The sequence below is a fragment of the Rana temporaria genome, chromosome 1 (genome assembly GCF_905171775.1).
Source record: "Rana temporaria chromosome 1, aRanTem1.1, whole genome shotgun sequence".
Taxonomy (NCBI): domain Eukaryota; kingdom Metazoa; phylum Chordata; class Amphibia; order Anura; family Ranidae; genus Rana; species Rana temporaria.
The window spans coordinates 129,263,548-129,290,544 of NC_053489.1; the positions used below are offsets into that span (position 1 = coordinate 129,263,548).

At 39.5% G+C, this 26,997-nt stretch overlaps 1 protein-coding gene across 1 annotated transcript in view; it reads right to left on the reverse strand.

Annotated features, from left to right (window-relative positions):
- ST8SIA4 (ST8 alpha-N-acetyl-neuraminide alpha-2,8-sialyltransferase 4) overlaps window positions 1-26,997 on the reverse strand; it is a 288,178-nt gene that overhangs the window by 173,405 nt on the left and 87,776 nt on the right. Inside the window, exon 3 of the mRNA XM_040342799.1 lies at window positions 15,572-15,829. Coding sequence (XP_040198733.1) covers window positions 15,572-15,829 — 258 coding nt within the window. The remainder of the gene's footprint in view (window positions 1-15,571; window positions 15,830-26,997) is intronic.

Below are 26,997 nucleotides of genomic sequence, written 5' to 3' on the forward strand. Positions count from 1 at the left end.
GCTGAATGAGACGAACATTTTAAAAGTTAAATGGTCTCAATAGCTGAAAGTATGCAGAAGTTACGCAGAGCCAAAAAACGTACGGAATAAAATTAAAATTAAGAACTAGAAAATGCATTCCCTGAGGAAAATGCGAGTGGGAATGCTGAATTGCTGAGCCCGCACCAAAGCCATTCACCATAACCACTACACTATCTTTAGGACACACAGCTCCTTTCTCTATCTGCAAAGTAGAGAGTATGCTGACTTCCTGGTCGCCCCTCCCCCCTCAAGAGGTTTCCCCTCCCCCCAGGTCAGTGAGGAGGAATATTGCACTGAGGTAGAAAGCTATTTATGGAAAGAAATTCCATTACAAACGCCTTTTAATTCACAGACCAATACATTAATTACGCCTCCAAACAAAACGTAATAAATCCACAACCGTACATGCGATCGATACAGCGACTTCACCGTTTGAAAGACACGGCCCTTGTGAACGCATCGATATGAAATTTATGTTGATAAACTTAAAATTGTGGCCATGCCAGCGATTTAGAAAAGAGCGTCTTTGTGTGTTTTGCAGGAAAATTTTTAAATTTTTTAACATGGACGGTCAATGAGAGTGGTTTTGTCGCTCTTGTCCTTTAGAAGCTCCTGGAACTAAAACTAAAATACGTATCACAAAACTGATCACATTGCCTGAAACCAGACAAGCATACCTACGTTTTGATATATAAATTGTGTATGACAAGTAGATCTTGTGGGCGTGAGAGCAATTTGTTCGCCCTTTTTTTAAAGATAATTTTTGTTTTCAAAGATCTCCACTGTAAAGGTCACATGACACACTCTAAATCCCTTCCATAGGGTTACATTATAACCGATTCCATTTTCTGAAAAAATCGCTAAACGTAAATTGCGTTTTCACAAAAACCGTAAAAGATATCAATCTGAAAAGTCATGTTTGGATAGCTGAATATTTTGTGACCGCTTTAAAGTTTGTTTGGTGTCTGTAAGTGAAAGTATGAAGGAGCTGAAACTTTTGGCGGAACGTGTGTTTTGAAGCAGGAAAAAGGATGTTCTCATTGACTTCAATGTTAAAAAAAAGTGTCTAAAAGCTTAATATTTTAAAAAGTATAAATAGTACAAAAAAACTTGAAGAAGTCCCATCGTTAGCTGAGCGAGACGAACATTTTAAAAGTTGAATGGTCTCAATAGCTGAAAGTATGCAGAAGTTACGCAGAGCCAAAAAACGTACGGAATAAAATTAAAATTAAAACTAGAAAATGCATTCCCTGAGGAAAATGCGAGTGGGAATGCTGAATAGCTGAGCCCCCACCAAAGCCATTCACCATAACCACTACACTATCTTTAGGACACACAGCTCCTTTCTCTATCTGCAAAGTAGAGAGTATGCTGACTTCCTGGTCGCCCCTCCCCCCTCAAGAGGTTTCCCCTCCCCCCAGGTCAGTGAGGAGGAATATTGCACTGAGGTAGAAAGCTATTTATGGAAAGAAATTCCATTACAAACGCCTTTTAATTCACAGACCAATACATTAATTACGCCTCCAAACAAAACGTAATAAATCCACAACCGTACATGCGATCGATACAGCGACTTCACCGTTTGAAAGACGCGGCCCTTGTGAACGCATCGATATGAAATTTATGTTGATAAACTTAAAATTGTGGCCATGCCAGCGATTTAGAAAAGAGCGTCTTTGTGTGTTTTGCAGGAAAATTTTTAAAATTTTTAACATGGACGGTCAATGAGAGTGGTTTTGTCACTCTTGTCCTTTAGAAGCTCCTGGAACTAAAACTAAAATACGTATCACAAAACTGATCACATTGCCTGAAACCAGACAAGCATACCTACGTTTTGATATATAAATTGTGTATGACAAGTAGATCTTGTGGGCGTGAGAGCAATTTGTTCGCCCTTTTTTTAAAGATAATTTTGGTTTTCAAAGATCTCCACTCTAAAGGTCACATGACACACTCTAAACCTGCTCCATAGGATTACATTATAACCGATAAAAAAATCACTAAACGTAAATTGCGTTTTCACAAAAACCGTATAAGATATCAATCTAAAAAGTCATGTTTGGATAGCTGAATATTTTGTGACCGCTTTAAAGTTTGTTTGGTGTCTGTAAGTGAAAGTATGAAGGAGCTGAAACTTTTGGCAGAACGTGTGTTTTGAAGCAGGAAAAAGGATGTTCTCATTGACTTCAATGTTAAAAAAAAGTGTCTAAAAGCTTAATATTTTAAAAAGTATAAATAGTACAAAAAAACTTGAAGAAGTCCCATCGTTAGCTGAATGAGACGAACATTTTAAAAGTTAAATGGTCTCAATAGCTGAAAGTATGCAGAAGTTACGCAGAGCCAAAAAACGTACGGAATAAAATTAAGAAGAAGAATAATAAAAAACGAATATCAATACTGGGAATGCTTATTAAAGCATTCCCACTAATTAAGAAGAAGAACTAGAAAATGCATTCCCTGAGGAAAATGCGAGTGGGAATGCTGAATTGCTGAGCCCGCACCAAAGCCATTCACCATAACCACTACACTATCTTTAGGACACACAGCTCCTTTCTCTATCTGCAAAGTAGAGAGTATGCTGACTTCCTGGTCGCCCCTCCCCCCTCAAGAGGTTTCCCCTCCCCCCAGGTCAGTGAGGAGGAATATTGCACTGAGGTAGAAAGCTATTTATGGAAAGAAATTCCATTACAAACGCCTTTTAATTCACAGACCAATACATTAATTACGCCTCCAAACAAAACGTAATAAATCCACAACCGTACATGCGATCGATACAGCGACTTCACCGTTTGAAAGACACGGCCCTTGTGAACGCATTGATATGAAATTTATGTTGATAAACTTAAAATTGTGGCCATGCCAGCGATTTAGAAAAGAGCGTCTTTGTGTGTTTTGCAGGAAAATTTTAAATTTTTTTAACATGGACGGTCAATGAGAGTGGTTTTGTCGCTCTTGTCCTTTAGAAGCTCCTGGAACTAAAACTAAAATACGTATCACAAAACTGATCACATTGCCTGAAACCAGACAAGCATACCTACGTTTTGATATATAAATTGTGTATGACAAGTAGATCTTGTGGGCGTGAGAGCAATTTGTTCGCCCTTTTTTTAAAGATAATTTTTGTTTTCAAAGATCTCCACTCTAAAGGTCACATGACACACTCTAAATCCCTTCCATAGGGTTACATTATAACCGATTCCATTTTCTGAAAAAATCGCTAAACGTAAATTGCGTTTTCACAAAAACCGTAAAAGATATCAATCTGAAAAGTCATGTTTGGATAGCTGAATATTTTGTGACCGCTTTAAAGTTTGTTTGGTGTCTGTAAGTGAAAGTATGAAGGAGCTGAAACTTTTGGCAGAACGTGTGTTTTGAAGCAGGAAAAAGGATGTTCTCATTGACTTCAATGTTAAAAAAAAGTGTCTAAAAGCTTAATATTTTAAAAAGTATAAATAGTACAAAAAAACTTGAAGAAGTCCCATCGTTAGCTGAATGAGACGAACATTTTAAAAGTTAAATGGTCTCAATAGCTGAAAGTATGCAGAAGTTACGCAGAGCCAAAAAACGTACGGAATAAAATTAAAATTAAGAAGAAGAACTAGAAAATGCATTCCCTGAGGAAAATGCGAGTGGGAATGCTGAATTGCTGAGCCCGCACCAAAGCCATTCACCATAACCACTACACTATCTTTAGGACACACAGCTCCTTTCTCTATCTGCAAAGTAGAGAGTATGCTGACTTCCTGGTCGCCTCTCCCCCCTCAAGAGGTTTCCCCTCCCCCCAGGTCAGTGAGGAGGAATATTGCACTGAGGTAAGGAAAGCTATTTATGGAAAGAAATTCCATTACAAACGCCTTTTAATTCACAGACCAATACATTAATTACGCCTCCAAACAAAACGTAATAAATCCACAACCGTACATGCGATCGATACAGCGACTTCACCGTTTGAAAGACACGGCCCTTGTGAACGCATCGATATGAAATTTATGTTGATAAACTTAAAATTGTGGCCATGCCAGCGATTTAGAAAAGAGCGTCTTTGTGTGTTTTGCAGGAAAATTTTTAAAATTTTTAACATGGACGGTCAATGAGAGTGGTTTTGTCACTCTTGTCCTTTAGAAGCTCCTGGAACTAAAACTAAAATACGTATCACAAAACTGATCACATTGCCTGAAACCAGACAAGCATACCTACGTTTTGATATATAAATTGTGTATGACAAGTAGATCTTGTGGGCGTGAGAGCAATTTGTTCGCCCTTTTTTTAAAGATAATTTTTGTTTTCAAAGATCTCCACTGTAAAGGTCACATGACACACTCTAAATCCCTTCCATAGGGTTACATTATAACCGATTCCATTTTCTGAAAAAAGCGCTAAACGTAAATTGCGTTTTCACAAAAACCGTAAAAGATATCAATCTGAAAAGTCATGTTTGGATAGCTGAATATTTTGTGACCGCTTTAAAGTTTGTTTGGTGTCTGTAAGTGAAAGTATGAAGGAGCTGAAACTTTTGGCAGAACGTGTGTTTTGAAGCAGGAAAAAGGATGTTCTCATTGACTTCAATGTTAAAAAAAAGTGTCTAAAAGCTTAATATTTTAAAAAGTATAAATAGTACAAAAAAACTTGAAGAAGTCCCATCGTTAGCTGAACGAGACGAACATTTTAAAAGTTGAATGGTCTCAATAGCTGAAAGTATGCAGAAGTTACGCAGAGCCAAAAAACGTACGGAATAATAAAATTAAAATTAAAATTAAGAAGAAGAAGAATAATAAAAAACGAATATCAATACTGGGAATGCTTATTAAAGCATTCCCACTAACTAGAAAATGCATTCCCTGAGGAAAATGCGAGTGGGAATGCTGAATTGCTGAGCCCGCACCAAAGCCATTCACCATAACCACTACACTATCTTTAGGACACACAGCTCCTTTCTCTATCTGCAAAGTAGAGAGTATGCTGACTTCCTGGTCGCCCCTCCCCCCTCAAGAGGTTTCCCCTCCCCCCAGGTCAGTGAGGAGGAATATTGCACTGAGGTAAGGAAAGCTATTTATGGAAAGAAATTCCATTACAAACGCCTTTTAATTCACAGACCAATACATTAATTACGCCTCCAAACAAAACGTAATAAATCCACAACCGTACATGCGATCGATACAGCGACTTCACCGTTTGAAAGACACGGCCCTTGTGAACGCAGCGATATGAAATTTATGTTGATAAACTTAAAATTGTGGCCATGCCAGCGATTTAGAAAAGAGCGTCTTTGTGTGTTTGCAGGAATTTTTTTTAGACTTTTTAACATGACGGTCAATGGGAGGGCGTTTGAGGCACTTGTCCTTTAGAAGCTCCTGGAACTAAAAGTCAAATGCCTATCGCAAAACTGATCACATTGCCTGAAACCAGACAAGCATACCTACGTTTTGATATATAAATTGTGTATGACAAGTAGATCTTGTGGGCGTGAGAGCAATTTGTTCGCCCTTTTTTTAAAGATAATTTTTGTTTTCAAAGATCTCCACTCTAAAGGTCACATGACACACTCTAAACCTGCTCCATAGGATTACATTATAACCGATAAAAAAATCACTAAACGTAAATTGCGTTTTCACAAAAACCGTATAAGATATCAATCTAAAAAGTCATGTTTGGATAGCTGAATATTTTGTGACCGCTTTAAAGTTTGTTTGGTGTCTGTAAGTGAAAGTATGAAGGAGCTGAAACTTTTGGCAGAACGTGTGTTTTGAAGCGGTAAAAAGCATGTTCTCATTGACTTCAATGTTAAAAAAAAGTGTCTAAAAGCTTAATATTTTAAAAAGTATAAATAGTACAAAATAACTTGAAGAAGTCCCATCGTTAGCTGAACGAGACGAACATTTTAATAGTTGAATGGTCTCAATAGCTCAAAGTATGCAGAAGTTACGCAGAGCCAAAAAACGTACGGAATAATAATATTAAAATTAAAATTAAGAAGAAGAAGAATAATAAAAAACGAATATCAATACTGGGAATGCTTATTAAAGCATTCCCACTAATAATAAAAAACGAATATCAATACTGGGAATGCTTATTAAAGCATTCCCACTAATAATAAAAAACGAATATCAATACTGGGAATGCTTATTAAAGCATTCCCACTAATAATAAAAAACGAATATCAATACTGGGAATGCTTATTAAAGCATTCCCACTAATGAACATCTACACTTCAATTATGGTCAACTATGCATTTTAAAAGAAACAAATCATTCAGTTTCAAGATCAAGATATTTCTGGGAAATATTGTTTCTGCTATTTTTTAAACAAGACCTAGATATAAAGGAAACAGAAACCTGTTGAGGACCTGATACTAAATATCACATAAATAAAACAAAATGTGATTGTTGCACGTTCTTGGATTTTTGAACTCTTATTCAAAGCTACATTTTGTGCTGCATCTCAGCAGGGATCAACCATGTCCCAGCATGAAGCATAAAACAAATGCAGAGCAGAACATCAACTGATAAGACTTTTACATTTTATATTTCAAAAAAAATATATATGAAAACTCAGCATAGTTAGACTGCTAATGCAGTCTTATTTGAAGGATTTACATGCAGTTTCTTTCTAAGAAGGTGATCTTTAATGGTGTTGATTTACCCAGTTTTCAGCCACACCCTTCACTTTGTACCACCATGCCCAATGGCATTGCTTGGAATTTTTTTTTTTTTATAGAACATACATTAGTATAGTTACGTAAGTCTGTAATTGAACTTTTCCAATCAGCCATGTTTTTCTCATACAGCTACAGCAATGGAAAAAAATAATACCGTATTTATTTTTTCCCCTGAAAATAGGGGGCAAATCGCGGGTGCTTGTTATACGCCGATAGTGTACCTTGGAAGGTAAGAAGGGGGACGAACACAGCCATAATTCACGAGCCGTCATCTCCTGTTTGGCTCTCACGTCACACACACAGTCCCGCCTACGCAACTGGCATTGGACCAGTGTTCTGTGTATCACAGGAGCTGGTCCAATGCCGATGGCGGAGGCGGGACTGTGTGTGTGACTGCCGAGTGAGAGCCGAACAGCCGGATATCACGAGCCATCATCTCCTGTTCACCTCTCACGTCACACACACAGTCCCACTTCCGCCACTGGCATTGGACCAGTGTTCTGTCTATCACAGGAGCTGGTCCAATGCCGATGTTGGAGGCGGGACTGTGTGTGTCTGTGTGACTGCCAGTGCCGAGTGAGAGCCAAACAGGAGATGACGGCTCTGTGATTTCATGCTCTGTCCAGGCTGCATTGATGGTGAGGTTGCATTGAGGCTAAAAAGGGGCATTGATAAGACTGCATGATGAGATGGACATTGATTAGGCTGCATGATGAGATGGACATTGATAAGGCTGCATGATGAGATGGGCATTGATAAGGCTGCATTGGTGAGATGTGCAGCAGATGGGCATTGATCAGGCTGCAGATGGGCACTGACCCTTATTTTAATTAAAAGTTGTTTAGTTAAAAAAGTTTTTTCCTGAAACTTCCCTCTTAAAATGTAGGTGCGTGTTATACGCTGATAAATACAGTAATTGCAGCCATGGAAATTGAGTTTAGTTGGTGAATAGGATTGCCTAGCCCAAGAAAGTTCTTATAGGAAGCTTCTTCCATAAAGTTGTCTAGGAACTTGTGGCAAATTTAAAGGCATCGTATTATAAAAGTAGAACCCCCACTTTGCACTCATCTTAAAACATTTCTGCAAGTGAACTGCAATGGCTTGTTGCAATATCAATAATGTATCTGACATAAAGTTTAGAAACATCATTGCACTGTTTTAGAGAGGGTTTGGTTTCGCTCAACACGATTGGAATTTAGTCCTGCTACTATCACAATAAGTGATTCCAGAAGTACTGTTAATGTCAATGAAGGAATGGCAGGAGTAAATGGGGTAAACTATAACATTTGTAAGAGAACTGCTGTGTTTGGGCATTATTTATTATTATTATACAGGATTTAGATAGCGCTACTAGTTTGTGCAGCACATTACAACATGAGGGAAGACAGTACAGTTATGATACAATTCAATACAGAAGTAATCAGAGGGCCCTGCTCATTAGAGCTTACAATCCAGAAGGGTGGCTCAAGTGATACAAAAGCTAATAACTGTGGGTGATGATCTGATGGAGAAAATAAAAGTTCAGTTGTTAGGTGAAGGCAGAATAGGCTTCTCTGAAGAGAAGGATTTTCAGGGATCGTCTAAAAGCAAACAGAGTAGGAGATAGTCAGACAGATTGGAGTAGGGAGTTTCATAGGATAGGGGAAAAGTCCTGGAGGTGAGCATGGTGGGAGGTGACGAGGGAACTAGAGAGCAGGAGGTCTAGGGAGGTAAAGCAGAGAACGATTTGGTTTGTATCATGAGACTAGGTTAGCGATGTAGCTGGGGGCAGACTTGTGGATGGCTTTACTAAGTTGTTGTTAGTATTGAATTTAATTAGTTGGGTGAGTGGAAGCCAGTGGAGGGATAGACAGAGAGGAGTAGCAGACAGTGAACGGTTGGGTTGGTAAGGTGGATGAGCCTAGCAGCAGCATTCATGATGGATGATCATTCATGATAGCCTATTTAAAAGTAATCCCATGAGGAAGGAGTTGCAGAAGTCGAGGCGGGAGATGACCAGGGAGTAACTAGGAGCTTTGTGGTGTCAATGGTTAGAAAGGGGCCTATTCTGGAGATGCTGAGACAGTGATTAGACATGGGGCCAGAAGGATAGTTCAGAGTCCAGAATTAGACCTTGGCATGTGGAGACGGCCTGATAGTAGTGCTATCAGAGAAATCAGGGGAAGAGGCACGTGGAGGAGGAAAAATTATGAGCTCAGTTTTGGATAGATTGAGTTTGAGGAAGTGGTGTAACATCCAGGCTGATATGTCTGTTAGTAAATTATTGATAGGTGAGGAGACTAAAGGCGTGAGTTGAGGGGTAGAGGGATAGAGTTGGGTGTTGTGAACATAGAGATGATATTGTAAGCCATGGGAGGCATTCACCTGACCCAGGGAGGAAGCTTGTCACACTATAGAAGCCTGACTCTTCACCAATACCCTGATCAGATAGATTCACTGCAAGAAACAATTCTGAGTGTCAAATGGGAAGGGTAGGTCTAGACTTTTTCTTTTTTTCTTTGTTGAAGGATGTTGTATAATATGTGTTCATTACTAAATGCCAAAACCTACATGTTAGGCTTTATTGTATTTCTTTATCTTAAACACTAAGCCCTATAAATAAGGCATTTATTTAAGGCATTCATTCCAGTCATTTCAAACTAAAATTATTTAGATCAAAAATATCCCTATAAATACATTGCTGAGCAGTGCTTACTTATCCAATCACATTCCCCCATGCAGCTGCTCTCTATGTTTGGAAACCTAACTATCCTCACTTTTGGGCAAGGGAAGACTCCAACTGCTATTACTGGGAAACCTGAAATGCACTCTGCTGCCATTCTGTGGGCTGCAAAAAAAAGTTCCATGGCTGAAATTTGGACAGCCATGGTCTAAAACAGGGTCTAAAATACACTAACAATAAGGATAGCTGATGAGACGAAGAAGTGGAGCAGATCACAAGTTAATCATCATGATATAGATAATGTACCTATCTGAGTATTAAAACGTCTTTGTAAAAAAAATTATAATAAAAGTTAAGGGCAGCATAAAACTAGTGCAATATTTGACACCGTTTTTGATAAATTAACACATCAAAATTTGGTTTGATGGATATAGTAGCAATCCTTAATGAATTCTCAAGGTGCTCAGATATTTTGGTTATAATTTTGCCTTTTGTATGCTTCATCCTTGAGAAATAGTTGCTTACAAAAATAGGTGCTGAGGAAAACCGATGACATAAATAAGGAGTGATTGTGAAGAGTGGGATATTTTTCTTTGGGAAGGTAAAACTTATAAAAGTCCTATAAATAGACACTGTAAAAGCATTTTTACAAAAAAAATCTTTAAAAAAAAACAATATTTTTAAGTAAGTTTATTATTTTGTGTTGGGCTGCATTCATAGCCATCTTGGGCTGCATTCACCCCTTGGGCCACAGGTAGGACGCCCCTGGTCTAAAATATACCATAAAGGTAGAAATCACTATTGTGTAAATGGAGGATACATATTTGAGGATTCTAAAGGTTTATTTTGGTGGACAATTACATCCATACGCTGGGTGTCATTTAGGACTACACAGTACAGATGTATTGTGACAACATTGATGTAATGTGGGAATGATGATTGCAAGGCCCTGTTGCTATGAAACCCTTTTTCCTCTGCTACTGATTAATCAAAACTCATAGCTTGTAATGCGTTTCAGAATTTAGTGCTTTTTAAAATTTGTTTGCTATTTAGTGGAAACTGTGAGGCCTCGTACACACGACAGAGTTTCTCGGCAGAATTCAGCGAGAAACTTGGTCAGAGCCGGATTCTGCCGAGAAACTCTGTCGTGTGTACACTTTCAGCCCGATGGAGCCGCCGAGGAACTCGTCGAGAAAATAGAGAACATGTTCTCTATTTTCTCGTTGTTCTATGGGAGAACTCGGCCCGCCAAGCTCCTCGGCGGCTTCAGGGCTGAACTCGCCGAGGAACTCGACGTATTAGGCACGTCGAGTTCCTCGGCCGTGTGTACGAGGCCTGAGTCTACTATACGTCTAGTTGGAAAGTCTAGCAGTCCATTTACATTTAACTGTAATCTCTATTAGAAACAAGTTTGAAATTAATAAAACGGAAATTAAAGTTAATTTCAAACTTTCATACAGTAGGTCTCTCTATATTTTATGAACCAAAAATATGCTGTATGCTTTCCTCTACTTAAAAAGGATTGAGAGAAATAAAAAGCCCCTGAAAATGTTCTATTTGCAAAATGTGCTTTAGAATGTCAAGCTATTTTCAGTCTGAAATTTGTTGTTTTTTTTTTGTCCCAACTTTCTCTCTCTTGGAAATGTTAGCTAGAAGGACATAATAAGAACAATTTGATTACATGTTGAAAAGCACAAGACCCTTGCATCAAGGTCTGCTGTTATTTAAATGTCACTTCAGTTAGCTTTTGTTTCGTCATTATCTATAATAGGGAGAGAAAAAAAAATACTTTTAGATAGAAGTCTATTTCTTATCTTTTTATACCTTCCAGCTAGTATATTGTAGATAAAGATTATACTCACTCTCATTGCTCAAAATATCTTCTAGTTGAGTTAAGAAATGCTTAATTCATTCCAATTGCTCATAAAAGCTACTCACAAACCCTAAACGTGTGGCAAGAACTATCTATAAGTAGCTCTAAGCCCATTTCTGACAGATGTTCCCTTGTTCTACTTTGTTTTTGTTCTATCGTTGTGTTACTATGGCTATTGTTGTGATTTTTATAGCACAAATATATGGAATAGTACATTTTAGTTACCATGTATTGTTTTAAGAAGTTAGGCTTCCTCTAGTCATATGCTAATTAATCCATTTGGTTTCACGTAGTTAATGGAACAGGAAGTGATGTTAGCAGGAAGTAGGGGGGAGGGAATGAAGGAAGCACTGGCACTAGGATCAAGGACTTCGGAGATGAAAGAAGGAGTTTGGTAGAGATCCTGGATATAGAAGGAAGAAGACTCCATATCACAAGTAAGAACCAAAGTTAAGTAGCTGTTTAGTGTATCTCTATTGCATATATTGTCCATGCTCATTTGCTAGGAAGAATAACTAGCATATTCACGTGTATATTGTAGGAATACTTTGTAATATTCTGTTGTGTATCCTAAAATTGTACGTAATTTGCAGGTACAGAATTTTTGTTCAGTAAAACACATTAATACACATTAATACAAAACAATCATAATAGTTTTCTTTGTATTACGGCCCTTTGTAGTACCTTACTAGTGGCTTTTTCAAGATTTCTGGAGTACGTGCTTTAAAGTGGATGTAAGTCCACTCTCATCCTTTCTAAACTACTGTCATAGTGCTGATCTATAAGGATATACATGCCTCCTGCATGTATCCTTACCTGTCAAATGTCTCCCCTCCGTCTGTTATGAGACCTGAAAAACTGCAGATTCTGTGGGTGGATCTGTTGTCTGGAGCTCGGTGGGTGGGGTTGTGATGTCAGAAGACTCTCCGCCCTCCTCTACACTCCCCTTGTCAACATGCATTTTTTTCCTATGTATTTCTTACGCTGAATTCTGCTATGATCACTAACATCCAGTCAAAATACAGAAAAGTAACCACATGACTCCAGAAAAGGAGTGGCGGTGGGAATTAAAAAATAATGCCAGTCTGAAGCTAGTGCATGAGATATGTAAATAACCTGTCATTTACAGCAAGGGGGCAGAACGGACCAAGGTTTTTCTCTGTAAGTCCGTTTTATTTCACTGAACAATAAAAGAGGATTGCTCAGAGCTGGATTAACTCTGTGCGGCAAGACTGGGCACATATGATAGGAAATCGTATACTGTACATTGTGACAGCAAAAAATAAATAAATTGGGGTTTACATCCACTTTAAGGCAATAGTATTGTGGTTTACAGGTAGTTTATTAGTAAACATGTTTAAGCAGCATGGACACAAAAAAAGTAAAAAAAAAAACAGGTGCAGTACTGATTTTCGCTGCATTGTGGTGAGTTAAAGTGTAATTTCAGTCAAATATTAATTACTGTATTTATTGGCGTATAACACTCACTTTTTTACCCTGAAAATAGAGGGTAAACTGTGCCTGCGTGTTATACGCAGGGGTCTGTGGAAAATTGTTCTTCCTGAAACTTCCCTCTTAAAGTTAGGGTGCGTGTTATACGCCAGTGCGTTTTATATGCCGATAAATACGGAAAGCCTAAACCTGCTTCCATCTCCATTCTAAGCCTACTATAACTACCCTGTAAAGGAAAGAAGTCTATACTTACCTATGCCTAAGGCAGTTTGATCGGGTAACATGATTTCCAGCAGTTGGATTCAGTGAAGAGGGGAGTGCACCAACATCAGCTGCGGAGCCTGGGTGATGATATCAACCATAGACTTACTATAAGGGCATCTGTTGTCAGCTGTACTTTTTCTACACTGAAACCAGCCCTTGAGTCAGAATAGGTAAGTACACAAGATCTTTCCTTTTACAAGGTAGATAAAATAGGCTAAAGCCCCATACACACGACCGGTTTTCCTGCTAGGAAAACTGCCAAGAGAGCTTTTGACCGGGAAAACCGGACGTGTGTATCCTTCCCAGCAGTTTTCCCGTCAGGAAAACAGATGGGAATCCCGATGGGAAAATAGAGAACCTGCTCTCTATTTTCCCGTCGGGATTCCCGGTGGCTTTTTTGCCATCATATTTACTAATACTCTATGGGAAACACTTCGGGGCAGTGCCCATGGAGCATACACACGAATTCCCGGGCCAAAGCTCCATGGCAGTTTTTTTACCGGGTTCTCAGCTTTCCCCTCGGATTTCATGGCGGAGCGTGTGTACAGGGCTTAAGAATTGAGGTTGGAAAAGGTTGTACTTTAAAGCAACCACAATGTAGCAGCCAGAAGACATATGTGAATGCATCTTTGTTGTTTGCTTTTAAACCAAGGCATAATAATAGGATGAGCAGAGGTGTCATAAATGTGAATTGCCCGCTTTGGGTATACATTAGTGTAAATTTTACCTACAATGCATTTTTTTAATAATGGCGCGTAGTTTATTTTGTGGTTGTTTTGGTAACCATAAGGTGCAAGATCATACATTTAACTAAATAGTCAACCTCCTCTTAACACCACTAGATCTTGCAGAAGTTCATAAGCAAGTACAGGCACTCTGAAAGCTTGCATTTGCATATGTTAAGGTGCACCCACAGCTCCCCTACATTTTATTTTAATACAGGTATTTGTACATTGGTGGCAATTTATGCAGCACTTTACATATCATATATTCACACCAGTCCCTACTTTCAAGGAGCAAACAACCTACATCTATTTCTAATGTACACATCCTAGGGACAGTTTTGCCAGGATCCAATCAACCTACTAGAATGTCCTTGTCATGAAGTGTGGAAAGAAACCAGTGAACCAGAGAAACCCCATGCAAACACAGGGAGAACATGCACACTACATGCATATATTGTCCTGTCTAGGATTTGAACTGGGTACCCTGGTGCTGCAAGGCAGAAGTTCTAGCCACTACGTTGCCCTGCATAATTGTGATTGGTGTGTTTGTGTGTGTGTTTTTTTTTTTGGGGGGGGGGGGATACTACTTATACCAAAGAAGTTGGTGTGTTTTGCAATGTATAATGTGCTAGTGATTATATAAACAGTGTGGGTATAAGTATGATCTGGCAACTTCAGGTATTTTCTTGAATTGTTAAAGGGTCACTAAAGGAAAATATTTTTTTAGCTAAATAGCTTCCTTTACCTTACTGCAGTACTGGTTTCATGTCCTCATTGTTCGTTTTTGCTTTGAAGTAGCTGTAATTCTGCTGTGATCTCCACACTTCCTGCTTGTCTGGCTCCTTATGAAAAATCTCATGGCAGCTTTTCACTGTGGTCCAAGCTGTGTGTCTAAAACTCCTCAGAACCAATCAGATTCATTTTAAAAACAAAACACTGCCCTGGACTTGTTTGTTTTTATTCTGTGGGTCTCTTTACTTCACAGAAACATGAAACCAGTTTAAAAGTGAAAGTGAAACTAGAGGCACATTATATGATTGATTTGTATCTATTTTTAATCATTTTTAAAAGGAATCAGTTAACTTTTATGTCTCTATACCCTGTAAACAATCATTTCAGCAAAAAAATAGTTTTCCTTTAGTGACCCTTTAAGTTACATAGAATTATGACAAGTTTAACAGCATAAAGTATTTTCCCAGGGGGGCTTTATAAAATGTTCTACTTTTCTAATGAAGAAATGCAGCAGAAGAAGATAGAACAATTTCATTTTGATTAACCTGCCGTCTCATGGAAGTGGGTCTTTATCGAACAGTTTATCAAACCCATATTTTCAATACATTTTAGTACAGAAATTCATATATTACCAACATTTTTGACAAAGTATAAAATATTAGGTTGCGTCAAGCAAATAGATACCAAACAAGTCAACCCCCAAAACTGCGTGCACCTGTGAAATGGCAACAAATTACGGCAACCAAAAACTGTCCATATGCGATACTTGAAAAGACTTTACCGGTCATTTGTTTATACCGTAGTTGACTGTAAATAATGGACCTACAATAATTGCTCTCAATCCAGCATGCACAGTAATCAAATATCAAATATGTTTAGCGGAATCCACGTGGGTCCACCTGATGATCAAGTTTACGTTTATATGTGCATGTTCATCGGCCAAGGGTTTTAAAATAACTTTTTTGAGGTTGTTATTAAACGTTCATTTCCTAAACTTTTGTTTTTCAGAAAAGCACTTTTGAACGTGGCCTAATATTATGAACATTTATGAATACTATGAAATCTATCACTTTAGCGGTCACAGACCCTCCCATTCCAAGGATAATATATCACCGTTGAGCAGCGAGACTGATAAGCCCACATGATATGTGTAAAGTGTTAATCTCTAGTAGCAGAAGCTGGCTCACCTTATTACAAAGTCATGACTGTCAATCTCCATGCCACATCCACTGTTCAGGAGGACTCCAGAATTCCCCACGACTGCGCATGTCTCAAAGCGACGGCTCTTCATAGGTGATACTTCAGGCAAAAGACTGTGCAGATTTTTTGAAATATTTAACGTGCGACGTCTGTCCAGGACATAATGGATTACATCTCCCGGCTTGAAGCTACTTTTAACTACAGACACATCTCTCTCTGCATCCAGAAATCGAAGGATGTCTTTTCTGTGAGAAAGAGAAAATTAAGATCAGTATAATCAAACATGTATTGTGTCCTACGGGTATCATCTCGCTGACTCTGATTTGCTTCAAGCAATACCTTGGTTTCTGATTTCCTCTTGTTTTTGAACATTAACTTCAACACCCCTATTGCATATTCTATAGTTTGTGCACAAATTCAAGAACAAAACCATAAAAAGCATAACCTCTATTTTGCCATGCCCTCAGCAAATATTTCCACTGACCATAAACATGAGAATGTTGTTGGAAGTGGGTTATAATCAAACCACCAAAAGTTTTTTTTTTTTTTTTTTTTTTTAAGGGGACTGTTATAAGCATAAGGCCTGGTTCGCACCTATGCATTTTTTTAGTCCATTTAGTCCATAGACTTTTTTCTGTTTTTTGGTTCCATAGACTTCAATGGGTCAGAAATGTGTATTGAAAAATGCAAAATGTACCTGGAATATGCAAACCGCAACCTGAATAGGTGTGAACCAGGGCTTAAAGTGGTTTTAAACCCATACTGACAAAAACAAACACCTGCAAGACTAAGGCATAATGAGCTAGTATGCATAGCATATTAGCTCATTATGTAATACTCACCTGAGATTGAAGCTCTCGCTGCGGTGCCCGTATACAGCACCAACCACCGACATCACTCCCGGAGTTACTTCCAGGTATCGCAGTTCCGGGAATGTGATTGGCCGGAGCTGTGATTACTTCACTCCCGTGCATGCACGTAGGAGCCACCGGTAACGGCACAGTCCAACTGAAGCAACGGCACGACATGCCATTGCTTAAGTGCACATGTGCTGATGACATCAGCACATGCAAATACAGGGGATATCTCCTAAACCGAGCAGGTTTAGGAGATATCCGGGGTAGCTACAGGTAAGCCGTGTTATAGGTTTACCTGTAGCAAAAAGTGGTCTGTAAGGGGTTAATGTTTTTAGCAGTTAATGTTTTTAGCAGTGGTATTTACAAAGGACAAAAAGGGTGTTAAATTACCAGCTAATGACATCTCCCTTTTTTTTTATTTTTTTAAGAAAAAGGGCACACAAAATCCAAAGGTTTACCAAATTACATAGTAGACCTCTAAGGGTCTGTTATGTATTGTGGGGGAACCAAGGAGAGTTTTTTTTTTTTTTTTAAACAAAGACAGCAATGACGTTTACTTTGCCAGCAATTTAAGCTGTCACTGTTTTTCTTTGTAAATGTAATTTTTGCTTTAACACATCCTACAGCAAGAATGAAAAAATTTAATAAAATTGTGTCCCTGCCAAAATGCATAGCAGATCCATTGAGTCTGATATGGATTTAAAGAGTGTACTTCTCACAAAAAAAAAGGCATGAAGTCCCCCAAGAAATCCATACCAGACCCTTAACCTGAGCATGCAACCTGGCTGCTCAGAGTTTTTCCTGGCTACATGCCCTTGACATGACATGAGGGAGGGTGCCTTCCCTCCCTGGGAAAGTGGAAAGTGTCCTTCCATTCTCCCTCTCCTCTGTTGTGAGAGTAAGGGGAGGACTCACAGCGTAGCATAGCTGTGATTGGTCATTACAGTGATCACATAGCAAAGAGCCACTCCAATAGGCTCTGTAGCTTTAGCCAATACTTTCTGCTGTCTAATTACAGTGGTAGCAGTGGCCTTATGCACACGTCAGGTGTACGCAAACCTGTAAAAAAAAAATGTACAGTTGCATCCACCCACCCTAGTAAGCAAACACAGTCTGTTCACTTTTAGGTATAACTCCCAGATGCATTCAGGGTAAAAACGATTACTTTTAGGTATAATAACACAGCCCTCAAAATTTACACTCGCCTGCTCGCATTTTGCGAGTAAATTTTGAGGGCTGGCAAGTGTGGGCTGCCTGGGAGCAGGGGGGGGCGAGCAAGGAGAGGAGAGGAGAGGAGAGGAGAGTCGCCGCCGCCGTCTGGTTGTTCAGATCACGGGATAAATAACAGCTTTCAATTCAATAGCTGTGTTCCCCGCCGTGCGCCATCATATACAGCCCCTCCCCCTTGCCTAGGCACTTTGATAGACAGATCACCCATCCCAGGATTGGACGGGTGATCTGCCTATCAAAGTTTCCCGGAAAAGGGGGGAGGGGCTGTATATGACGGCTCACGGTGGGGAACACAGCTATTGAATTGAAAGCTGTTATGTTCCCCACGCTTTGAACAACCAGGCGGCGGTGGCTCCGGCTCCTCTCACCCAGCACAGGTAGGCTGCAATATGGGGACTCTGGCTGCAATGGGGACTCTGGCTGCAAGGGGACATTTTGCTGCATTGAGGAAACTGGCTGCAATGGGGACATTTTGCTGCATTGGGGACATTTTGCTGCATTGGGGACACTGGTTGCAATGGGGACACTGGCTCCACTGGGGACATTTTGCTGCATTGGGGACACTGGCTGCAATGGGGACACTGGCTCCACTGGGGACATTTTGCTGCATTGGGGACACTGGCTGCAATGGGGACATTTTGCTGCATTGGGGACACGTGGCTGCACTGGGGACACGTGCTGCATTGGTAGACATGGGCAGGCTGCATTTTTGGGCATGGATAAAGTTGTTGTTAATATTTATTTTTATAACCTAATTCTCCATAAAACATTTAAGTGTCATTTCATGAGATAATTTATGAGGGTGTGTCTAGGGGCGGGATTAAGGGGCAGGACACGGTAGGGGTTGGGCGGGGCAACTGGTGGCGAGTACGCCTTGAGGCCTGGCTAGTAGCTCAGGACTTGAAATTTTGAGCCCTGTAATAAGATATGCTCTTTATATAATAAATAATGATGAGTGCAGTCCCAAACACACCTATTGCGCATATTTAAATTACTGGTACTGCAGTTCCTAACGCGTGTCGTCACGTCACGTGACTTCATCAGAAGATTCTAATTGGATGTGTGTCTTGTGCATCCCATAAGTAAAATGGCCGCCATATGCATTTGCATTACTAGTCCCTTTCATTTAGCTGTTTCATTGAGGTATCCCACCATGAAAATGGCCGCCGTCCATTTGTGAGACTAGTTTTCCCCAAAATGGCCGCCGATGCACTTCCGTTTTTAGTATTCATAAAGAAAGGGCACACATCCAATTAGAATCCTCTGATGAAGTCACGTGATGACACGTGTTAGGAACTGCACACGTGACCGGAAGTGACGTGGAGTCTGTCCGTCTGTTTGGATGCCCATGTTATCCCTGTTTGGTTTTTATTAATGTACGCATTTATTTTATTTTTATCAAATACCTTGCTTACTTCACTATGGGAGCTTCTTTCCTTCGTTTTTACCTGCCAGAGGAATATGTGTCCCCACTGTGAGCCTCTATTTTCCTGAAAACCACTACAGTTACTTCTCATTATCAGGAAGATACACACGGAATATGACATCTGTCCAGGAAGCCGGTGTTTAGCCATTTAAAGCTGTCTGACTTATATATTGAGGTAAGCGCTCTGTGAGCTTATTTATCAGGAAGATCTGCATTTGAAGCACTGTGTATTGTGGATGGAAGAAATTGAAGAAATTTCATCCAGTATATTCACCAGTTTAAACTATTCACAGTTTTGAAGTTTTTTGCTTTGTTTGCAGTTGTTGGTTCTTTTGCAAGCATATTATTATTATTTCACACATATTATCACTTGTTTTTGGAGCTGTTAGTTTGGTATAGTTCTTGGCACTAGCACTTTATTATTGTTGCAGACACATCTATAGGCACATAAACTGCTCGTTTTAGCAGTAATTTCTATATGCGCAATAGGTGTGTTTGAGACTGCGCTCATCATTATTTATTATATCAAGAGCATATGTTATTACAGGGCTCAAAATTTCAAGTCCTGAGCTACTAGCCAGGCCTCAAGGCGTACTTGCCACCAGTTGCCCCGCCCAACCCCTACCATGTCCCGCCCCCTAATCCCACCCCTAGACACGCCCTCATAAATTATCTCATGAAATGACACTTAAATGTTTTATACAGAATTAAGTTATAAAAATAAATAGTAACAACATCCGTGCCCAAAAATGCAGCCTGCCCATGTCTACCAATGCAGCACGTGTCCCCAGTGCAGCCACATGTCCCCAGTGCAGCCACGTGTCCCCAATGCAGCAAAATGTCCCCAGTGGAGCCAGTGTCCCCAATGCAGCAAAATGTCCCCAGTGAAGCCAGAGTCCCCATTGCAGCCAGTGTCCCCAATGCAGCAAGATGTCCCCGTTGCAGCCAGTGTCCCCAATGCAGCAAAATGTACCCATTGCAGCCAGAGTCCCCATTGCAGCCAAAGCCCCCATATTGCAGCCAGAGCCCCCATATTGCAGCCAGAGTCCCCATTGCAGCCATATCCCCCATATTGCAGCCATAGCCCCCATATTGCAGCCTACCTGTGCTTATTTATTATTTCTCATTCTTAGTGATTTGTACACTTTCAGATTTGAGCAGCAATTTCACTTTTGTTTACACATCACTTTCTCTCCCCCTTCTTTGTAGATTCCCTTTTCTTATTCTTATTCACTTGGACAGCGCAGAAGATTCCTCTATTTATTATCATATACTCTTGATAGCTTTACTTTTTCTCAGGTTTCCATGACTGTGGAATTTCTTTGTACTGGAGTTGCAGGAACCCAAAAGCTCAAGGTGTTTGCAACCAAAGTGACATGGCATACATGTTTGGCTGTTTATTGTCACCTTTATTATTGGCTATTACAAAATTGTTAAAGCATAGTGTCATTCCAAGGATTCAATATAGATCTAGAAAATCTAACATTGTCAACAGGGATTTAATTTCTGTGCATCTTTCTCTAGGGAGCTGAGATATGGACTGCAATAAAGAATACAAAGGAGAGATAAAAGATAACAAAGTGATATATGTGAGCAGCTGCGCTGAGAATAATTTAAAGCAAGAAAGACAGAAACTACAGAAAGAAATCTAAAAAGCAATAATTTTACCTAAATATATCAGAAAAATGTAAATGGAATAGTTCCTAAGCAGAATATATAGGCGGTTCATATCTATAGTAGAGCGTATGTAAACTAGGGCTGCAACTAACGATTATTTTCATAATCGATTAGTTGGCCGATAATTGTTTTGATTAATCGACTAATCGTATAATCTTCAAAAAAGAGTGGTGTACAATTTAGTTAATATGTAAATTAAAAAAAAAGGCAATTTATTCTTAAATATCCATATGCAGTGGTAAATATAAATAACCAACTACAGTAATTGTAATGCCTTCTATTACCTTTACTTTCTCTGGGTTCAGATGCTGATGCACAGTCTTTAAAGTGATTTTTTTTTTAAAACAAACTTGTTATACTTACCTGCTCTGTGTAATGGTTTTGCACAGAGCAGCCCAGATCCTCTACTTCTGGGGTCCCTCACTGAGAGTGCCTCAATAGCAAGCTGCAAAGTATAGTATAGAGCGCCCACTATAGCAAGGTAAAAAAAACTTCTGCCTTTAGAACCACTCACTTCCTGCCCAGGACTACATATCCCATGAGGCATTGCTCCTCGCACTTTCACATTCCCAATTTGTCAGGCACTTAGTGACATGTATGGATGGTGTACTGAGCTGTATGTGTGCTGCACTGTATTTCCTGTTATGTAAACAAATAATGCATTCTATATGCAGGACAACTAATCAACTGGCCGATTAATCGATTACGTAAATAGTTGACAACTATTTTCATAATCGATTAGTTGTCGATTAATCGATTAGTTGTTTCAGCCCTAATGTAAACTATTTTATTTTTTTCTGCACAATATGAAAAAGTGTCATTTGAGAATACCACCATGAAACCCAAAGAAATTCATATTTCATTATCACAATTTCCTTATTTTCGAAAGTAAAAAAACCCACAGCTTGAAAGAAGAAAAACCAAACTAAGAGGAACCACTTACCAAGGTAGACACAACCCATATATCATGTTTATATGAAGCCAAGTTTGATGTACATTTAAAACTCAGAACCTTGTGTATCTGATATAAATTTCTGTACAGTAAGGGCATCCTAATGCCTTGCATACACAATCGGAATTTACGTTGAAAAAGTCAGACGGAATTTTTTCATCAGATATTCTGACCGTGTGTGTGCCCCATCAGACTTTTTCCGTCAGAAATTCAGACGAAATTAGAAAGAGAACATGTTTAAATTCCGTTGGTCTGTATGGAACTCCGGAGAAAAAAACATGCATGCTCGGAAACAAGTCGATGCATGCTCGGAAGCATTGAACTATATTTTTCTAGGCTCGTCGTAGTGTTGTACGTCACCGCGTTTTGGACGGTCGGAATTTGGTGTGTCCGTGTGTATGCAAGACAGCTTGAGCGCAATTCCGTTGGAAAAACCCATCAGAGTTTATTCTGAAGGATAAACCGATCATGTGTACAGGGTATAGTAAGAGGAGGAAGGAAATTTGGGACTTTAAATGAGACCATGCCTGGGTAGAGGCGAGTGCCTCCATCCCTGTCAATTGACAAAGGAAGCAGAATCGCAGCCAAAGGCCACAACCGCAAACAAAAAGGAGGAGTGGGACTTTAAATGAGGCTCATGATGGCAAAAAGGAATACAGTAGTGGAATATAAAAGAATAAATAATGTCAGATATCAAACAAGTTTAACATACATTCGATTGCATATATAAAGAAGAGCACCTCATGAAGGTGCCGGTTTTCCAAGCTGCCAAAAACTAGTACTAACATGTTTACGCACATTAATACTTGGTAAAGTTCAGGGGATCCACCAAAATTCATAGTTGAGTATAAATATAACAAGGATAGCATCTGCAGAATCCATAGTCTTTCTACTCCCTATCATGGTAAACATAGGATGAACACATATTAATAGATAGATGTGTAACTTGGGGTACACGGTGTCTAATTGCTCGACGCGTTTCGCAGCCTTCAACCGCTCTTCAGCAGCAGACGTGTCAATTATCTGCAAGGGAGAATGAGTTGGTCTAGGTAAGTTAGCCAAGTCACGGTAAAAAGGAGAGGGTGGGTAAACCCCCCAAAAAGGAAAGCCGTATAGGACCAGATAACTTACGGATTGGTGTGCACAAGATGACACAATGTCAAACCGCCATGGGCCATCCGAAGACATCATGGTTGGGAGCCGAAGGGGTGCGCCGTGCGGCAACACCAAAAACGGACAGGGGGCCCAGCAGATCCAGGCTCCTCGAGCACTCCTAGTGTGAATAAGGACAAGGTGATTGTGTGAGGTAAGTAAGTGGTTAAAGTGTTGGAAAAACTATGTGAATGATTAATGATAGAATAGGGCTAGTGGGGAAGGGGGAGAGTGAGTAGTAAGGTAGCCAACCAAAACAAAAAACAATGGAGGTAAAAGACCATGGTGAAGGTCATCACCCACCATACAGTGAGAAAGGGAAGGGAGGGTGGGGAAGTGGTGAAGAAACCAAACCGGAGTAGGGGTGGAAGACCACGGTACAGGGTCCCCGCCAAAACAATCCGGTGAGAGGGAAGGGGGGAGAAAGGGAAGGTAAGTATACCTGTGTGAGGAGCGGAGAAGAACCCTGAGCTCTCCCTCACAACAGCTCCACCGGAAGGGTTCTTCTCCACTCCTCACACAGGTATATTTTTTAATTATGGCATGGCACAGTGGCGACAATTGATGGCACAGTGGCGACAATTGATTGCATGGCACAGTGGCGACAATTGATGGCACAGTGGCTGCATTTGATGGCACAGTGGCTGCGTTTGATGGGCACAGTGGCTGTGTTTGATGGGCACAGTGGCTGCCTTTGATGGACACAGTGGCTGTCTTTGATGGGCACAGTGAGGCTGCAATTGTTTTTTTTTTTGTTTTTGTTTGTTTGTGCCCCCCAAAAATCTTGAGCACCAGCCGCCACTGCTCTCTAGATGTGTCAAGCTGGTATAGACATCCCCCCAAAAAAGCAACTGTAATTGCAGCGAAAGGTGGTTCTACAAAGTATTGGACTTAGGGGGGCTGAATACAAATGCACGCCACACTTTTCAGATATTTATTTGTATAAAAAATTGAAAACCATCTATCATTTTCCTTTCACTTCACAATTATGTGCCACTTTGTGTTGGTCTATCACATAAAACCTCAATAAAATACATTTACATTTTTGGTTGTGCCATGACAAAATGTGAACAATTTCAAGGGGTACGAATACTTTTTCAAGGCGCTGTATATATATATATATATATATATATATATATATATATATATATATATATACATACACACACACACACACATTATATATATATATATATATATATATATATATATATATATATATATATATATATATATATATATATATATATATATATATATATATATGATCATGTAATAAATAAATACTATCAACCAGCTAGGTTATCCTAATACTGTTTTAGATTTTAGCTTACTACTATAAGGTTTCAGTTTATAAATGTCCTTCACAGAAAAAAAACATACTAATAATGAATATAAGAACATTGTTTTTAAATTGTCAGCATTGTAGCTCAAAATTCACTTTTTCATACAAAATGTGTAATAACTAGAAAGATGAGGAAGTGTGGAAGCCTCTACAGTTAGTGACTATTAAATGCAAATTTAAAGTATTAATGTCTATAAAGTTTACTTTGAATAAATGGTAATTTATTCTCTTCTTTTTAGGATATTGCAATTATTAATCAGAAGGGCAGTTATACTATTATGTTGTAATTACATATTCATAAAATTTGATACTAATAAAACCTTAATGTGTTGCCACCTAATTTGTAATAATGTAATCATAAAAGTTCCTAACCATCAATCCAGGAAAAATAACAACAGAGTAACACAAGAACAACAAAAGCACATATAAATTAAACATGAAGAATACATGCCGGATATCACACCGTGTGCGGCTGGGAACAACTGCAAAGCCTGACAATCATGTCATTGAATTATTGGAAATGCAAAGGATTCAGATAAGCGCAACTGGGAAGTAAGTGCAGACCATCTTCCGAATGTCTTTACTCTGATGCCGAAAATAATCTGCTTAAGCATTTTCTAATTATGGCAATCATGTGTATAATAAAAAGGTATGAACTGGTTTAGCATGGTTTGAAAATGTATCATTTATAGCCATTTAAATAGAAAAAAGGTCCATGTCTACTAAAATAAAACACCATAACTGGCTCTAAGATTAGCCATTCGCATATATACATACTGATCCAATATATTCCATATATTTCTGTAGTCAGGACAGAAAAGTGCGGCAAGACATGGAAACTTTACAACAGCTGCCTGTTAATGGGCCCAATATACAAAGCTATAAAACTAGAATAAGGAGCTTTATTTTCTAGGAGTCCAATGAAATTTTAAAAACATGGTCCCAAGGCTGGGGATTAGGGGCCAGATTCACAAAAGGGATACGACGGTGTATCTCCTGATACGCCGTCGTATCTCTGTTTCTATCTATGCGACTGATTCATAAAATCAGTTACGCATAGATATCCCTAAGATCCGACAGGTGTAATTGTTTTACACTGTCGGATCTTAGGATGCAGTACCGCGGCCGCCGCTGGGGGGAGTTCGCGTTGTAAACCAGCGTCGGGTATGCAAATTAGGAGTTACGGCGATCCACAATGGATTTTCGCATTCGCTACGTCGCCGCTAGTCTAGTTTCCCGTCGCAAAGTTAGTCGTCGTTTTGGGTGCCCTAACTTTAGTCAGCAGTCGTATTGCTGTCTAAAGTATGGCCGTCGTTCCCGCGTTGAAATTTAAAATTTAACGTCGTTTGCGTAACACGTCCGGAAATACGGAAGTACGCTACGTGCGTCACCGTTCGAAAAAATGACGTCACGGCGCGCAAAGCACGCCGGGAATTGCGAAACTGAGCATGCGCAGTAGGTCCGGCGCGGGAGCGCGCCTAATTTAAATGGCACACACCCATTTGAATTGGCCCGCCTTGCGCCGGAGGCTGCCAGCGTAGTTTTCATCGCAAGTGCTTTGTGAATCAGGCACTTGCGATGAAAACTTGCGGCGGTGTAACGTATCTACGATACGTTACGCCGCCGCTCACCTACGTGAATCTGGCACAAAGTTCCTTATTCTTGCGCAAAGCTTCATGAATTGATCCTAATGTGTGACTAGTTGTTAAGGATTACTGCACTATGTGCATCACCATTGCACTGCGGAATAAACCCAATTGCTTGTGTTACTCAAGTCACTGCTCAGGGTCCCAGAATAAAAGAAATTCCATCTGGGTGAAACATAGAATGTGGAGACCAGAAATGGCAGACACCAGTAAAGCTGCCAAGAAAATAAGTAATTTAGTGATGGTAATGATACCTTTTAACCAGCCAATGTTAGCAAGGCAGCATCATAACAAGTGTCCATCATAACAAATTATTGTCCTTTTTTCCCCAGAATTAGAGCTTTCTTTTGGTGATATTTGATCATCTCTGTGGTTTTTATTTTTTGTGCTATAAACAAAAGAACAAACAAACAAACAAACAAAAGAAGAGCGACAATGTTGAACAAAAAAACAGGGGGGTTATTTACGATAGGCAAATCCACTTTGCACTACAAGTGCAAACTACAAATGCAAAGTGCACTTGAAATTGCACTGAAAGGTGCAATGGGGTAGTTCTGAAATGAGGGGAAGCTCTGCTAATTTTGTTATCCAATCATGTGCAAGCTAAAATGCTGTTTTTTATTTTCCTTGCATGTCCCCCTCAGATCTACAGCGACTGCACTTGTAGTGCAAAGTGGAGTTGCCTTTAGTAAATAACCCCCAATATCTTTTACTTTTTGCTATAATAAATATCCCAAATTTAAAAAAACAAAAACACATTTTTCCCTCAGTTTAGGCCGATATGTATTCCTCTACAAAAAGAATCACAATAAGCATATATTGATTTGTTTGCGCAAAAATTACAGTGTCTACAAAATAGGGGATAGATTTATGGCATTTTTTTTTTACTAGTAATGGCAGTGATCTGCGATGGTGATTTTTATTGGGACTGCGAAATTGCGGCGGACAGATCGGACACTTTTGACACATTTTTGGCACCATTGACAGTTATACAGCAATCAGTAGGCTAGTGCATTCGATTTTGTCCGAATGCATTTTGGTCCGAATTTTGGGTATTTTCGTTATCGTTTTAACAAACGAAAACGAAAGCGCAGAATCCGAAATCCAAAAGATCCAACATAAAAAAAT